General features: G+C 40.1%; 1 protein-coding gene across 10 annotated transcripts in view; it reads right to left on the bottom strand.

Annotated features, from left to right (window-relative positions):
* Positions 1-564: 564 nt before the first annotated feature.
* CDC14B (cell division cycle 14B) overlaps positions 565-17,934 on the bottom strand; it is a 63,231-nt gene continuing 45,861 nt past the window's right edge. For 4 of the 10 annotated variants that reach the window (XM_044446784.1, XM_044446792.1, XM_044446791.1 and 1 more), the window contains exons 11-15: positions 16,989-17,142; positions 16,425-16,522; positions 13,099-13,215; positions 6,391-6,447; positions 565-6,116 (exon numbers count right to left, since the gene is read on the bottom strand). In XM_044446784.1, coding sequence (XP_044302719.1) covers positions 6,080-6,116; positions 6,391-6,447; positions 13,099-13,215; positions 16,425-16,522; positions 16,989-17,142 — 463 coding nt within the window. In that variant the 3' untranslated portion in view covers positions 565-6,079. The other 6 variants (XM_044446787.1, XM_044446790.1, XR_006416332.1 and 3 more) reach the window with 5 other exon arrangements.

Below are 17,934 nucleotides of genomic sequence, written 5' to 3'. Positions count from 1 at the left end.
TCCCTATACTCGTATAGAAAATTTGCAAGGTCAAGCACATTAGGCTGGACCCCCAGTTCCCTTTCTTCTGTGGTAAACTATTTGTTCGATACAAGTCCTCACCTGAAGTCTGAATAAGTTGCATGTGGGCAGGTTCACACACTTCAAAGGGTTTAATTGGCCTTTGCACTCTGGATTTCATTAGCCTCCAAGTGTTCTGTAATCGTTCTTTGACACCACCAGGCCTTGTCTGTCCAGCACTGAACTGGCTGAAGGGTTTGCTGATCATTTTAATACTGTTTCTCTCAACCATTAACGAAAAATAGTAAAAGCATAGATTTGACAAATAAACCCTCACAGTTCATCATTTCCTGTTGAGAGACAGACTGAAGTGTATGTAGGGATAATACTTTGGTACAAGAGTGGCCCTGGGAAGCATCTTGCTTTAGAATACAGTTGAGGAAAAATGATGCCACAATTGCAAAAAGAAACATTAACAGAATTATAAATACACTCTTAGCAACAGTTTTTCTAAAGTGTTTTAGGTTATAAGATACGGACAAGACCAGTGTATTTCCACCAATATGGACTTCTGGAAAGTTCTGTATTATCCATCACTTGTGGTGGAGCCTCATATAAGGAATAGATTTTATTTGTATACAATTCTTGTACAGGTTAGTATTTAAATAATCAAATTACACTGATATAATGAGATGTATACTACAGGTTACATTTCCCCTTAAAATATATGTAGTAAAATAAATGTCTGGCTTTAAAAAATATTAGATTTTTTAAGATGAGCAGTATTGATTACACCATATACTTTGAACAAACAGTATGTACAAGAGTTTACAAGGCAACACATAGAAAAACTGCAGGACAACATAATTGTAAACTGCAAGTGGCAACTCTGAAAAAAAGCTTGATTTTTGTCCAGACCTTAAACAGCACAGCTGTCAAGTGCAGGTGAATGTTTGGGAGTAACATCACTGTAATGGGGAGTCTGAAGAATATACTGCAATTGTGCTAACCAGTACAGAAGTGAAATAACTTCCTTTGGTATGTATTATGTGTCAAAGGCAAAATAAATGTCTTAAATGCCACTTAATTTGTTACAAACTGAAGCTGTAGCAAATTATGCAGTGGAAAAGGACTGAGGACCTTCTTTGGTTTATAAGGCAGGAAAGATGAAGCAAACACACTTCATATAGTTGACTCATTCAAAAATGGGATATTTTTCCAGACTGATGTCAGGCCGTTTCTTAAATGTGCTTTGAGATAACATGATTTGGGGCTCTTATTTAACTGATAGACTTAACAGTATAAGATGTACCTTCAGTCAGTTTGGAGCATTGGTTAGTTGGGCTAGCATTACTGGCACTTCTATTTTAAGATTAGAAATGTGTGCAAAATTATATAAAAAATCTTATAGCTTAGTTTAAGGTGACTGCTTTTCAAGTTTTTGATATGTGGAAGATGTAATTCCAGACATACCTGGCAGTAGCTGCTATTGAAAACATTCAAGAGTTTCTACTAAATACACCTAAGATTGCATTCTAAGTTAATGCTGGGGCTCCTTTATCAAGTTCAGGGTCCTTTTGAATTTCCTAGCTGATGCCAAGTGCAGCAAAAGTGTGTGTGTGTGTGTGTGGGGGGGAAGAGTGGGGAAACAGCCAGTAACCCAGCAGGGACATTTAGTGAGAAAGGGACCGAATTGAATTCCTATACTCTGTTAAGGCCCTGCTTCTAACTCTTAAATGAGAAAACACTTTAAGCATACTTTAGAATCCTATTCACCTCCTTCGTTTAGGCTGTTTTCTCCAAGAACATCAACTTGTATAGCAAAAATTCATGGACTGACTCTGAACCTACCAGCTGGCACTTGTGGTTACATACAGGCTTCAGGCGACCATAAAATATTTGTCAATTTTGTTAGTATTTTATACATCAGTGAGCAGCTAATTTACACAATTTTACAAGGCAACAATGAGTTTTTCCAATGTCTCATTAGCATTACTTTTCTACAATTCCAGAACAGTAATTAGTTGTAGAAAGGGAGATCCTCAATGAGCATGAAAAGGGGAATGATCTTTATTAAATATACTAGTCTGGGGACAGATGCATCTATTCATCCTGTGTCTTTCATGGTAGAGCAACAGAAGTGGACACTATCTCAGCGCAAGCATGTCAGGTGTTCATCTGAACTTCAGCTGATCGGATGCAAAGCGTAACTGGGTTCTCAGACTTAAATTTAAGGATGCCAGCTAAAACTAGATGGAATAGTTTAAGGCTGGCGCTACTTCTTAAAATACATGATACACATCAGTGTTAAGAACAGGAGCCCTAAAAAGCAAATTAGTTTGAAATCACTCTTAAAAACCTCCTAAATCTGTAGAGAAATACCAGAGGATATATTTCTACTGCTAAGAGTACAAAATAAGTAATTTTAGTTATGGCAGAAGAAACAAAAGATTTTGAGCAGTTGCTAGTTTGTACTGCCACAGAAGTAGAAATCAATGGCTAAATGGACTACAAGCATGGCAAGGAAAGTCAGGGCATGTCTTACAAAACTGAAGACCAGACCTAGTAAAAACACAGTATGTCTCTTGAAGCTAACATACAGAAACCCACAACAGATTCAAATGAATTCAAGATCTCCGAATCCATCCTGCAGATTCTAGTGTTTTGGCTTTGAGTTATTTGAATTTCATAGACTTGAGGACTTTAAAAAAAATGGGGAGGGGGGATTTGTGCAGTCACCCTTGTGTGAGTGGCACAAGTTCTTGTACATTCCTAAAAGAAAAAAAGAATTCTGCCAAAGTATGGATGACTGCATGAAAGACACCTGGTCATACAGGAAACACAGATGGGAACAGATTTAACAAAATCTGAACATCCATCCATTTTCAGTTCTACAGGAGGAATGTAACTTCCCTCGTTTACAGCATCATGCTAAACAAAAAGTAAAGCAGGTAACAACATTTAAAAACTTAAGATTCCTATTAATAATTTATAGTGTATTCATTCATTCATTCATTCCAGGCAGAGAGATTACTCCTGTGTGAACTGCTTAGCGGAAGCTTGTCTGTAGATCTCGTCTATGATGCTGGAGATACAGGAGAATGGTGTGATGTCATTTTTTCCATCCACAGTAGATGACAAAGCTACTGTTTTAAACACCCTTGGATTCCGGAATGGAAACCGTATTAAATGCCATAGGGAAGAGTATGAGCTTGAGTAGCTGGCCGCATACCACTACAGAACAAGCGCATTCTTTTTAAAAGCTTTCTGGAAGTAGTAATTTCAGAACTCCAGCAAGAGTGACCTGCTCTAACAGCAAATGGGAGAGTCTTAAATTCCAGAGAGCTTTTGTGGCTTGCTGTAGGGTAGCCTTCCTCAAATTGTTAGTGATGTGGATGCTGGGTTTGCTGGGCCCCAACTCTTAGCCATGGCCATAGTAGCTGGGGATGTTGGGAGCTGTAGTAGAACACATGCAGAAGGGATTACCAAGTTGGAGAAAGCTGCTCTAGACCCCATGCTGAACAGGGTGGGGGAATGTACAATCCTCTAGTACTTGCTGAATACCAACTTCTATTAGACTTCCATGGCTCGATGGTGGGACTTGGGAGTCTAGCATTATCGAAAGGTTATAGCTTCCCCACTTCTCATGCAGAGTGACTTAAACACCTGGAGCTGTGGTTTACATAAACGTTGAAAAAGTAATGTTAGATTTAAGCCCTGGAAGTTTAATAAAAATGAGGCCAAGATCTCATGAGCAGCTCTATGTAGAATAATTCTGGAAGAAGTGATGTTTCCAGCAGCAAACAGATAAAGTGTGAACTTACAGATGGGTGTTTTCTTGCGTCTATGATGCCAAGAATACTGACCCAAACAGTTGTGTATGTATGCATAATTGCCACACTTTTGCATGTGTGATGTAGGAAGCACCACTTCCTCTAGAATGTAACACAAAACTGTTTTCTGCATGCTTATATGAAAGCAAGGTTTATCAACTGCAAAGTACACAATAAGAATGCCTCAGGCTCAGCGGTAACACAAACTGCAATTGTTTCCTGGTGATTCTTCAGCAGCAGGAAACTGCTGCTGAAACTTTTAACTGTTGCAGGAAAATCCTCCCTCACAAGGCATGTTTACAGAAATGTGCCCAGTCCTAGCACAGCAGCAGTGAGGCCCAATATGACAGACTAGTTTTTCACATGCCTCTTTAAACACACTCCAGATTCTTTTGTAATGTGCATGGATTTGCTGCATGAGTAGAAAGTGTAAAAAACCAAAAATGCCTAAATATATAAAGATTTTAAAGTGCTGCTATCAGCGAGTTGCTCGGCCGAAGAATTCCTATTCCCTCCTTGTCCGAGGGTTACTTTATGCCACCCCTCCCAATGTTTCAACACTGAACTGCCATCAATCTCTGCAAGCTCAAACATCAGGAGTCTGCTCTTGGCTAGTATCAATTATCCTCAGGTGACCCAGACCACATTCTGCTGGGAAGAGCTCAATCGGAAAGGCAGGCAAGGCATTACTGCAGCTCATTAGTGCTCTAACTGCTGTGCCCATTACTAAGGACACAAAGAGCACCATCATGCTTCTGCAACTGTTTCTCCCAGCTCTTCAACGCAAGGAGCGGTAATTGTAGCAGGTCACCGTGCTCTTTTTCTAGACTTCAGTACAGAGCTACCACCACTGCATCGAAAGACAAGAAGTGATTAAAGCTTTGATGGAGCCAGGCAGGCAGAACAGAAATGAGGCTACCACAACTATCTCCCCTCAGTCATAGCTCCATGGCAACCCAAGCTGAGCAGTGGAGCCCGTTTTTGCACACACAAGGCCAGCAGGTCAATTTCTTTCTTCTCCAAGTATGACTTGGAGAACTTTCTGAAATGCAGGACAGCTGCTGCCACTGCTTGGAAACAGGTCTCAAACTGGCCAAGCCATCCTTTCATCCAATGTTAAAGCCTTGGGTGGAAGGCGCAGGACTGTCCTAGCATTTTATGGGATGGAGGAGTATAGGAGTGACCGTGTAAATTACGTTCTGAAAAAGGCCTCTTTAATGAGTGCCTTTATTAACTGCAGCAGCTTTGCGATCATCTCTCCACCCACATAGTATCATACGTCATTGTCATCAACCATTCAGTTGTGGATCGTTGCTCTCCATGCCGCTCTGTCTTGCACAGTTTTCTTCAAGACCGCCATGTCCATCCCACTGTCTTTCTTTATGGTGTCCAGTCAATGAGTGCTGGGGTGGCCCTTCTCCTTTTTCCACTGATCACTCCCAGCATGATCAAGTTTTCGAGCGAGTCGGCTCTCAGGACAGGGCCAAAGTACGACAGTCTCCGTTTGGTGATCTTGGCTTCAAGTGATATTTTTGGTGAGGCTCGGTCTAGGAATTTTTTGTTTGTGATTTTTGCAGCCCATTTCAAAAAGTGGCTTCAAAATACAGCACACTCATTAATCCTCAGAGATGTTTGTACTAATTAAACGTAATAATAAGTAACACTTTAGGCAGTTGGGTAGCTTACAAAACTCAGAAAATCATAATATAAAGCACTCTTTGGTGGACGGTAATTTAGAAACCAGTTATAGATGATAAAAATCCTAATACAATTAGGATAGTCAAATTTTGAGCATGTTATGAGCAAAAAAAGTTATCTTCCCAATTCCTTCCCCTCCATTATAGAAGAGAAATCACATTGAGATGACACGTGTAAATTATCAAACAGCTAAAAATATTCCCCACAATCAGTTTTGTGGTGGACATAAGCTAAAGCGATTGCCATCACATTATTTACATAAGCATCATACCAAGTTCTCTTGTTAACAAGAGAATTATTTAAACCCATGGCTAAAATTTACAGACCATTATCATTTTTACATTTTGGAATGCTTCCAACATTCTTCTTTTAAATCAGCATCACAGTCATAAAAACCTCGGGCCTTTGTGCAAGAGTTCTATTCAAGCTTTAAAAAATTTCCAACCAATGTTAAAATAGACCACTGCTTTAAAAAAAAGTTTCGCTTCGATTTTTTAATTGACAGCAATATCTCCTTCATTAACTGCTTCCTCTTCGGCTCTGATTGCTTAACGCAACACAGTTCTAGTTCTTGGGATAGGAGCACTGCAGAAATGATAAAAATAGGAAGTTTACAGGTTGTCATATATAAATGACAGAACACAAATCATTAACTGAAACTCTGTTGTGCAGTTTAAATGAAGCAAGCAAACAAAAAGATGGTGATGGTAGGAAACCCCAGGCTATATTCTAACTTTTATGTCACTTCAGTACTAATGAAGGCACACACCTTCCATTCATCGTACACATATCAGATAGCCAAAAATAAAAATAAATAAAAGCTCAGGTTCATAAAGAGAAAGCAGTGGGATCAAAGTACCATAAGCGTATTTGTTGTAAAGCATCCCTTTTCCTTCTTTCCCTCTGAGGCATCAGACTGTGGGAAAAGTAGAAAAAAAGGTAAAGAAAAAAAAAATTAAGACTAGTTAGGTGACTTTCAGTCACTTTTATTTAGCTTCCAAGTTTAATAAGAGAGCTAAATGCAACTGTGATTTAAAAACCTTTAGACAATGTATAAACAGGTCTATAGTTTTTCAGTTAAAAAATAAAAAAGCCAAATACCCTGAAATAAGTGAAAACAATTTCTTACTATTTAATTAACAGGACAGCACTTACTGTGTACTTGCTCCTATTCGTCATGTCTCTTTTAAATTCCATCCTCTCTCCACTCATCGTGTCATTATAATATCTTGTTCCCTAAACTGCTAACTGTAGCAACAAGGCATGACTCTTTCATTTGTAGTAAGGATTTCCAGACATTTTCAAGAAAAAGAGGGGAGGGAGTTACTTAAGCACCCTTGAAAATTGTGGTTCATGAGCTTAAGATCCCATTTTTAGAACTAGCTGAGATATATTAGATGCATGTACACACCTTTGATAGCTGTTCTACACATGGTCACTCCTTGTGAACAAGCTCCAGGTAGCAGCTGTCCCACAGAGCAGCTATATCCAAGGGAAAAATGCTACAGTGTCCACCGTAATGGAGATAGTGCACCGACCACAGAACAGGCTTGTTCATATGACACAACAGCCCACTGCAGGTTAACTTAGTTGTGAGAAGCTGCAGTCTTGTTCACCGAAGTGATGTCGGATTCACACAAAGTTACAAGTCACAGCAGGACCTGGTCTGGGCCAGCATGTTTGCAAGGATACATGGATGCACCACTGTTCCTCACATGCCAATTGACGACAGTGGGCTGCTGTTGTGTGCAAACCAGGTCGATGCCCGGCAGGAATGAGCCTCCCTCAACATATGCAGGCTATCGGAACATATAACCTAACGCTAAAGAGGACCAGGCCCTTTTCAGCACATCAGGTTTCCAGGTCAAGCATAGCAATAAACGGGGGGGGGGGGGGGGGATGAAACTGAGGTGTGGCCACACCAGAAGTTGCCCTTGAAAGTAACTTTTTAATTCTCTATTTGGTGCCTCTATTTTTTCCAAGCTTTATCCCAACTTGCTCAACATTCTGTTTCACAGTTCTCCATTTCCACAGCAACAGAATTAATTTTCTGGGTGCTTTGCTTAAGCAAAGCTTCCTAAATACATGTTTGCATAGAGCACTCAGAGGTTGATGGCTGAGAAAAAGTTCTCATGCATTTGGCAGCATACGTTTTTAAAGCAAGTCTTGAATTTTCTTATTGTTAAAACTGCTGATATATACATGTGTGTGCATCTATGTAAGTGCTTTATCTGTTTATATAATTGATTTTTACACCAAGTATAATACTGTATTTTAAAGGTTTTTAATCTCTGTAAATCAGCCAGACACCTTTGCTTACTGGTGGAACAGAAATGTAATGACTGAATGAAAAGGAATGAGAAAACTCTTCAGTTGCCAAATAAAATTAAAATTACTATATTTTGCCATTTCTAGGTAGGAGGCATGATTACCATTAAATGGTATTTTCCAGTTTAAATTCCAGAGCGAAAATTAAAAAGAGGGGACAACATAAGTAGCAACTGAACAAAAGAAGAGTTACTCTCAGAGGGCAGTATCCTGCATTGCCCATGTGCCAATGGAACCCACTCTGGGAAAGCACTCACTTCTAGAACGGGGCGGATCAGTGGAAGTGGAGCTTGCCAAAGGGAGCTTGGCTGTTCTGTTGCAATCTGGAAGCAAGGATTCCACGTGTTTTCAGGCTTGCTTAAGGGAGTGGTAGCTTCCTGTTGCACCAGTGATAGAACCACGGGCACAACGGAATGAGTGGAAGGACAGTGACAGTATTTGGCACTGACCAGAGTGATCAAAGATGTTGACTTTGATTCAACCATTTTCCAACTTGTGGTCTGAAACATCAGGAACATGAAGCAGGCTTACTTCCTCCCATCTTGTGTAGATTTTTTTCTCCATCTTCGGGTTTCTTCTAACCAGAGTTTCCCATGATGTCAACATATTCAGACATCCTGGCAAGCTATAGTTAGAAGATACCTGAAAATGGAGGAGTTTGCATAAGTTTGCAGCACATTCCCAATTCTTAATTAAAATCAGGATTGGAGTGTGATGTCTCAGTAAGACCACAGAATGAAATCTACACAAGATCAACCTGATCCAACTAGGACAGCACAGTCACACCATCACTGTTTATGCAGCACAACTCAGTCAAACCTAGCAGGTGAATTTTGCTATTTTCTCACTTATTCTTAACTTCTAGGATGAACCACAATGCAAACATGTCTTGGAGCATCCACTACACTGGTAATCTTGCTTAAATTCCAATCTCATCTTCCTGACACTTGGGGAGCTTCTCCAAGTTCTATTCTAGGTTGATCTGTGTAAGCAGAATATTACACACCAAAGTAACTGGTCAGCAGAATGCTCTTCTAATGCAACTGCAGAAACCATGTTGTTTAGTATACACTAGACAGCATTTTCTCACATTCTCCTCAGCATTAGTCTATCTGATTTTTGTAAATAATAGGGAAGATCCATCGCACAGAGTATGTGTATGAATTTACTGATGGCTAGGGTAGACAACTATGGACCTGAGGACAAGAAAGCACACTACTATCATGAACAGTCAAAACAAGTCACTCATTCTTGTGAATTAGTTTTAACCTGCAAACATCAGCAATTAGTGAATCACCAATCAGTGTATTAGTATTAACCTGACCTTAACTTTTCCAGAAACAGCTGAAATAGCACCTTGCACAAGTTGAGCTAACAAATCCTTAGCAAACTTCCACTTCACAAATGAGAATTGCTAAGTAACAGCAGCAATTAATTGTACTGAAGCAACTCAATATTTAGCATTGTCAGGTTCAACTTTTCATTGTATTGCAGAGAAAGGTACTGTGGAAGAGTTCTATTAATAAGTTAATTTGTTCTATTGCTTTTAGAAAATGTAAAGGTGGAGAACATTTCTTGAGAGCATAAAGTTCAGCATTGCAGGAAGCTGATCGAGAACAAGCGTTAGCAGAAACCAATTCTAGAAATAGTAAGAGAAGGGGAATAAAGTGCTCAGCCGGGCAGATAAATACAGTCTCTCATGTTGTATTTCCAAGAGGGAAGGCAAACCTATGCTAACACAAGACAAAATGCCCCTAGACCTAGACAGCTGTTGTACAAAATCAGATTACTATTATCTCTTTTTTGAAAAGACACATTTCAAAATGTCTCACTGACAATCAAGTTTACACAAAATATTAAATGTATGCATATGCATGATAAAGGACCAAAATGTCAGGGACCTAACAGAGGCAGAAGAGATTAAGAAGAGGTGGCAAGATTACACAGAAGAACTTTACAAGAAAGAGCTTAACGTCCCTGATAACCACGATGGGGTGGTTACTAACCTCGAGTCAGACATCCTGGAATGTGAAATCAAATGGGCCTTAGGAAGTCTGAGCAAAAACAAAGCTAGTGGAGGTGACAGTATTCCAGCTGAGCTATTCAAAATCCTAAAAAATGATGCAGTAAAAGAGCTACACTCAATATGCCAGCAAATTTGGAAAACTCAACAGTGGCCACAGGATTGGAAAAGGTCAGTTTACATTCCAATCCTAAAGAAGGGTAATGCCAAAGAATGTTCAAACTACCACACCATTGCACTCATTTCACATGCTAGCAAAGTTATGCTCAAAATCCTACAAGCTAGGCTCCAGCAGTATGTGGACCGAGAACTACCAGAAGTACAGGCAGGATTTCAAAGAGGGAGAAGAACTAGAGATCAAATTGCCAACATACGCTGGATCATGGAGAAAGCTAGGGAGTTCCAGAAAAACATCTACTTCTGCTTCATTGACTATGCTAAAGCCTTTGATTGTGTGGATCACAACAAATTGTGGCAAGTTCTTAAAGAGATGGGAGTACCAGACCATCTTATTTGTCTCTTGAGAAACCTATATGCGGGTCAAGAAGCAACAGTGAGAACTGGACACGGAACCACTGATTGGTTCAAAATTGAGAAAGGAGTTTGGCAACCCTGTATACTGTCACCTTGCCTATTTAACTTATATGCAGAGCACATCATGAGAAAGGCGGGGCTAGATGAATCACCAGTTGCAATTAAGATTGCTGGGAGAAATATCAACAACCTCAGATATGCAGATGATACCACTCTAATGGCAGAAAAGTGAAGAGGAACTAAAGAGCCTCTTGATGCAGGTGAAGGAAGAGAGTGCAAAAGTTGGCTTGAAACTCAACATTAAGAAAACTAACATCATGGCATCCGGTCCTCTCAATTCCAGGCAAATAGATGGGGAAGAAATAGAGGTAGTGACAGATTTTATTTTCCTGGGCTCCAAGATCACCGCAGACAGGGACTGTAGCCAGGAAATTAAAAGATGCTTGCTCCTGGGGAGGAAAGCGATGGCAAATCTAGACAGCATACTAAAAAGCAGAGACATCACCCTGCCAAAAAAAGTGCATACAGTCAAGGCTATGGTTTTCCCAGTTGCAATGTATGGCTGTGAAAGCTGGACCATAAGGAAGGCTGAGCGCCAAAGGATTGAGGCCTTTGAATTGTGGTGCTGGAGGAGACTCCTGCAAGTCCCTTGGACCGCAAGGCTATCAAACCGGTCAGTCCTAGAGGAGATCAACCCTGACTGCTCTTTAGAAGGCCAGATACTGAAGATGAAACTCAAATACTTTGGCCACCTAATGAGAAGGAAGGACTCCCTGGAGAAGAGCTTAATGCTGGGAACAATAGATGGCAAAAGAAGAAGGGGACAGCAGAGAATGAGGTGGCTAGATGGAGTCATTGAAGCAGTTGGCGTGAGCTTAAGTGGACTCTGGGGGATGGTGGAGGACAGGAAGGCCTGGAGGAATGTTGTCCATGGGGTCGCGATGGGTTGGACATGACTTCACAACTAAGAACAATAACAACAACAATATGCACACTGATGTATTTTCTAAACTAGGTTCTGATCAAAGTTATCCTTTCCTTCAGATGAACTTACAGCCAGTCTAATAACTCTTTCCAATACTCTTACTATATCGTGGCTGTTACCTTATAAATGAAATCTTAATTGATTTCGGACAAAGCCAACATGGCTGGCTGGGGAATGCTGGAGTTTAGTTAGACTCTTTTCCTGCCTAAACATGCACAGGACTGCATGTTAACTATATGAGCTTTGGCCAACTGAGTAATTGATCACTGAGTTGAAATCAACGTACATTTTTATATTTGGCAAAATAGATGTTTTAAAGAGGAGGAAGTACATACATCTTGTGCTTGGATGAGGTATGCATATGGTTTAGCAGTTCTAAAAGCAGCATTCCACCTTTTCTTTCACACAGGAGGGAATGCCTCTTCTAAGAGGCATTTGTCATCTACATTTTCCTATATACGTTTCCTACATACATTTCCCTATATACCCCTGACCCTCATTAAGGAGTTACTGAGGAGGGGACAGTGATCTATGTCTCCCTGTCATCTCGTCCTGCATTTTTGCCTAACTGGACTGTCCCAAAGGAAGAAGGAGCTGCAGGGTAGTTCATACCCTGGCCTTTCCACTCTCTTCCTCTCCATCTTCTTCCAAGGTTGCTTTCCTGAACTTGGAGAGCAACCAGCACAGTTCTTTCTGTGCCAGTTGCAAGAGGGCAGGGGTTGCAGCTTTGAAGCTGGAGCACTGTCTTTGACCTCAAATCTGGGAATATGAACTATCCTGTGGCCCCAAAGATGCTGCCTATGGACCGTAAGACTCACCCTTAAAAAAAAGCATTTTAAACTTGTTCTTATGAGACTAATAGCCTGTATGCTGATGGAACTTATTTCATGAAGTATGTTGCTCAACACTGCCAGATATAACTCAATGGTTTAGACCTTATTCCATAAGCAAACACTTCTTTGACTAGGTTTCAATGCAACACTAAACCATAATTTAGCATTAAAGAGCTTGAGCTCACACATTTTCTTTCTCCTCTTCCCACCCTTCAAATAGCTGCACATGGAGCAGATCAGAGACATCTTCTGCCAGTTTTAAACCAGAGTCTAGGAGAATTCTGGTTAGTTTAAACTATGTTTTGCTAACTAACCACAGTCATTCATTAGACAATACATTTTAAATCTCGGGTGGGGACTCTTTGGTTGGCAGAGCCTCCTGTGACAACACCTTACCACCATACTGCAATCAGAGATGTGAAGAAAGCATTTCCCTGGCTTCAATGGAAGGCTTTCCCCAAACTTTATGGATGTCCATCCATGTGTCTGCTCACTTTAGCTTTGACTCACCCATTTTTACGAGAGACCCACCTGCCCCGGACATGCAGTTCCTGGAAGGGAATGATGACCTTTGACCAAAAATGTCCTTCCACCCTGGTTTAAACTAACCAAAGTCCCCCTAGTTCGGCTGTAATGAGAAACTCTGGTGAGCTTAAAAAGTGGGAACAGATGCTTCGGATATTCTTAGAGGAGGCTGGAAAGAGAATATGCAAGCCTGTGACTCACTACTGCTAGCCTAAGCCATGGTTTAGTGTTATATATGAAAATGACTTTTGGTTTAGAATTGGCAGAAGTGTACATTTTACTGAAAGTTCAAGCCTTCATTAATTGACAATGTCTGGAGTTCAGGACAGCAATTCTCACCTTTTAAAACTGCTTTTTCTTGCAGTAGACCTGGTAGTTCTTTTTGTAAGGCCTGCATTGTCAGAAATGCTAGGTTCAGACTGTTTACTTTGCTGAACACTCGATTGCAGAATTACTCTGAAATGATTAGGACAAAGAAGGTTATGTAGAACAAGCTGAAAAATAAGTAATACACAATAAGAATGAATGTGATGGCACACGATTTTCCAAAAAGATGCTTAAGAGACAGGTTTTGTGGACTAATCCTTATAACCTCTTCTTAGTGATTGTGTGATAGCTGCTAAGTTTCTTACTGAGTTTTGAAACTATCTATAGTTTTCACTCAAACCACGGATATGTCCAACACTCTTCCTCATTGACAAGTCTGAAATGAAAATTAAAGGGAGAAGCAGCATTTCTTGTTTTTTACAGAGGAGCCAGAAACTACCATATGCACATTTCCCAGCAATGGAAGCAGACTGAAGAATGCAGATAAGCACCTTAAATGAAGTGCCAGATGTTGGCTCCACAAAACAGATTAACTGGCTTTATGAATATGCAGATATATAAAAAAGAGAAAAACGTACAGGTAGAGTTCTGCTTACACACACCAACAAACAAACCAAGTAGCTCCAGACTGAGGCCCTGCATCTACAATGGAGGAGCAACAAACAAGATCGCTAGTTTTCGGTGGGCTGGATCCACAGCTACATGAAGCAGAACTCTGTAGCCTCAAGGGGATTTGAGAGCATGTGTGCAGTTGAAAAATGTTTATGAAAAACTGAGTACTCCAGAAAACTATGCACAAACACACTTTAACCAAGGGAGGAGAATGTGTAGAGTTCAAAGATGGGCACAATGGATGGGTATTTAGAAAACACACACACATTTTCAGGTAGAAAGAAAAAGAAACAAAGATCGCCTTCTGATATGGACACAACACAGAACAGGCTTTGAAGTGGAATTTTGAAAACTTCAACAAACTCAGGTTTTGTTTGCACCCCCCCCCCCCAATTGCAGTGCATCTTTGCCTCCAGTTAGAAGCCGAAAAGAGTTGTGGCCTACATCCCCAGAATTTAATAATTGCACATTATCCCAAATACATCAAGGCTGGCATATATGCAGTAATTGCAACATTTATTGTCTTTTTCAAGTAATGTAAGATATGTTACTTTTCTACTTAGAGCAAGATAACAGGCTGCAACACTAGAGCAAAAATGTCAAGCTAAGGAAATTACTGTTTCAATTTCATGTTTGTAGGCTTGCACTAGAACATCTGATTTATTAGATCAGGACAGGTGAGGGGAATTCAAAGCCAAATGTTAAACAACAAGCTGTTCAAACACAACCAAGACCTTCTTATAAAGACAGACACAGGGAAAAAGTGAAATTTTGCAAAGAATCAGCAGGGGGCAGAATGCCTTATTTTTTAAAAAATCTTCCCAATGTAAGTGACAAAGTATTGCCTTGCTCTGTAAATTACTGTTTGTTACCATCCTAAATCAGAGATGGAAAGAAATGATTTAGCATTGCTATATACTTTAAATCAAGGGCTGGGACAGTAGCTGTAATCCGGAAAGCATTTTTCCTGTTTCATTCTGCCTCCGCATAGTTAGTGACTTCTACTGTGGCCCAATCCCTTGTATGCTTCCTGGAAGCAACCCCTCCCCCCCCCCGCCCCGGCTTCAACATGCTTTATTCACAGGTAATTGAGCACAGGATCATAGCATTGGATTTCCTGACCTGCCTATGCACATTCACAGTCTGAGATTCAAAGATTACTGCAGGTAATTAGCGGATCAAACTTGAAGCTACTGCAGAATTGATAAACTGAGAGACTCTTGATAAACTCTTCATATGCTGGCATAAGGAAGCACCAGTCACACAACCACCACATTGCCAGCACAGCTTTTTATCCACAAAATATCCAGACAAACACACAAGCAAGAAAAGATCACTTTTCCTGCAATGATTTGGCAGTTATCAATTGGGAATTCTGAAGGAGACAAAATCATAATTCATGTATCATGTAAAAGCAGCTAGAGAAAGTAACTCTTGCAAATTAAAAAAGACAGTCAGAGCTTGGTGCATGCGTCAATGAAAGAGGCAGAAGGTGAGCTACTGTAGAGAATGTAATAGGGACACTTACACAGTGGCTCTCCCAAGTGAGGGTCTGGTGAACCTATGTTCTTAAACCATCTAGACAGAATAGCAGGTTGGGAAGAAAGGAGCCACACACAATCCACCAGATGACAATGCTACTCAGGGTAGAGACCAGCATAGCTAGGAGACATCTAAAAAGGAGCGAGGGTGGGGAGGAAGATATGAATATGACATTAAAGGGGAAAAATAAGGATTTTAGAAATGAGTGGTACAACATTTCAGCCAGTTGCAGTTTAAAAAAGAGAAAGATCTGACAGCTTCCTTTAGGGAAAACATTTTCCCTCTCTGTTCAAAGGCCATGCTGCTTTTCAGGGAGTTGTATTCTTTTTATCTACAGGGTAAATGCTACCAGAATCTCATAATTATTCTTCAATTATATTTCCACCTCAAAATCTGCCTCATTGGGAAAAATTAACCCTAGTCCTGTTCAAATGCCATTTAAAAAAAAATACAAAAACAAAACCAAGTCCACAATAAAGCCTACCAATATTAAATGCCCCCATGGGAGGATCCATATATTAGAATTGCTCCAGCAGCTTCCCTGATATTAGTAAATCCACTCTAACACACACACACACACACACACACACACACACATTTTATGCAAAATAGAGCACAGAAGGATGCGTTGCTTTTCCACAGGCAAAAAGTGTGGCATGCGCTTCACCAGACATGTCTGTTCTCTAACCAGAATGTACATAGAAAGGAATTGCTGCTATTAGGCATTAGCTTTCCCATGCATGGAACACAATGCATCTCAGCACAGGGATCCTCACTGGCAGTAGTTTTCCTAACTGCAAAGCCCTACAAAGCAAGGATCTTCTGAGAAAAATGGTATGTACAAAAACTAATCCAGAAGAGCCTTTTCAAGTAGCTGACCCTGCTTAAAAAGACACTGAGTCCAAGAAGTTTTTAAGGGTTGATTTAATGTCAAGTTTAAGGAAGCACTTTTTAATCTAGCCGGAGTGTTTTTAAGGTAGGGAATGTGAACCTGACAGAAATACAGAAGAGGACTTACTGATGATAAGGAAACAAGACAATGAGAAGATACATATTGAGGTGAAAGTTGATGGCAATAAATTAACATGTACAACATTAAACTACATAAAAGCATACCAAGTCAATCTTCCAGAAAGAGGCAATGAAGCTTTGACATTTATGAAAGCAAAATAAAATTAACTTACGTTAGTGGAACCGAGTTTGGTTTTGCCTGCCTTTTACTTTTCAGGGCACGAAGCTTATCCCCTTGTGTAACTATGTTTGTTTCTTCTTCATCACTGAACTGTAAATAAATGGCAACTCATTGGAATTCCGTAAATCAAGCTACAAAATCTTAGTACAGAGGCATCAAATTTAACATACACCCTAGCGTGGGTGAATTCATGAATCTTCTCACCCAAAGCATCAACTGATTCATTTACAATATTTTTGTGTCTCCATTTATTTAAGTTTCTAACTCAGGTGCCAAACCATCCAGATGAAGTGGAGTACAGAAAACAAACAGAACTGCAAAGAGGCATTCCAGTCAAATGTATATGTATACCCACACCTCAACCTGAAGACTGTCTTTTTACCTTGCTTATTTTTTGCCTATTCTCCACTACACTTAGAATATTGATTAGGAATAGGAATACAGAAGAGCATTCAAAGGAATCCAGCTATTTTAGCCTTATTATACCATTTTGGCAGCTTTTAAGTTTTAAAGCAATGTCTTAAAATTTACAACAGCACAACATTTGGAAGATTACCGGTTCAGAATCTTTCCTGCTGCCATTCTGACTTTTGGAATCATGAATTGAAATGTCATCTACTCCTGAAAGGATTTTTGTAACAACACAGTTTTGGGTCTTCCTTAGCTTTGAACGGAAAATGTCACCTTCCATCCAAAGTTCTGACTGCTTCCTATTATGGAAAGAAAAGTGTTAAAAATCAGCCAACTTATGACTAGATTTATAATTCATCAAATAGCTTAACTAGGATTCTGGTTAGGGCTCTGCCTGCCCTAGGATTCTTAACTAGGGCTCTGCTTGCCCTAATACAACATCAATTGTGGCATAAAATAGATTCAAAGAGATATGTAACATCCCTATTAGTTTGCATCTAACTGTGCTTGCCCTCTGCCTTGTTGCATGTCTTTTGATCCAATGGAGGCTTTCATTAAAAGAAAATGAGATGATTTTTGTGAATCCCCTCTCCCGACCACAAACCCACGCCCACTCCAAAATCAGCTCCAGTGCAGGGGCTTAGGGCTTCTGAAACAAGATGGGAGATGACACGGAGAGCTGCAGAAGGAAAGTGATGAAATCTGCCTTCATCCCTTACATTAGATGACACTTCTATTGGATCAAAAGCCCTTCCACAAGCAGAAGAGCACAGTAAATGTAGTATATGATTATTAAAAAATGCAACTGTAATTTGTTCCTTGGATGATTTACAGAAAAGCAGGGGAGAAAGATTTTAGTTTTCTATGTGGTCCTGAATAACTGCACACGTTTTCAAGGTGGCTGAAGAGCAGATTCCTGTCAGAGACCAGGCAGAATAATACACATGCAGCCCTAGAGGCTCAGAGTCTTCAGCCTAAATCATATGCACTTTCAGCCACTGAATTCTCCTGACAGGGCAGAAAAAGTCAGTGAGACATATGGCTTGGACCAGATACGCCTGACTGTAGGTTGCATTAATCCCAGCTTCTGA

The sequence above is a fragment of the Varanus komodoensis genome, unplaced genomic scaffold, assembly GCF_004798865.1.
Source record: "Varanus komodoensis strain SLA01 unplaced genomic scaffold, ASM479886v1 scaffold5, whole genome shotgun sequence".
NCBI classification, from domain to species: domain Eukaryota; kingdom Metazoa; phylum Chordata; class Lepidosauria; order Squamata; family Varanidae; genus Varanus; species Varanus komodoensis.
This window is presented reverse-complemented; position numbering and strand designations above follow the sequence as displayed.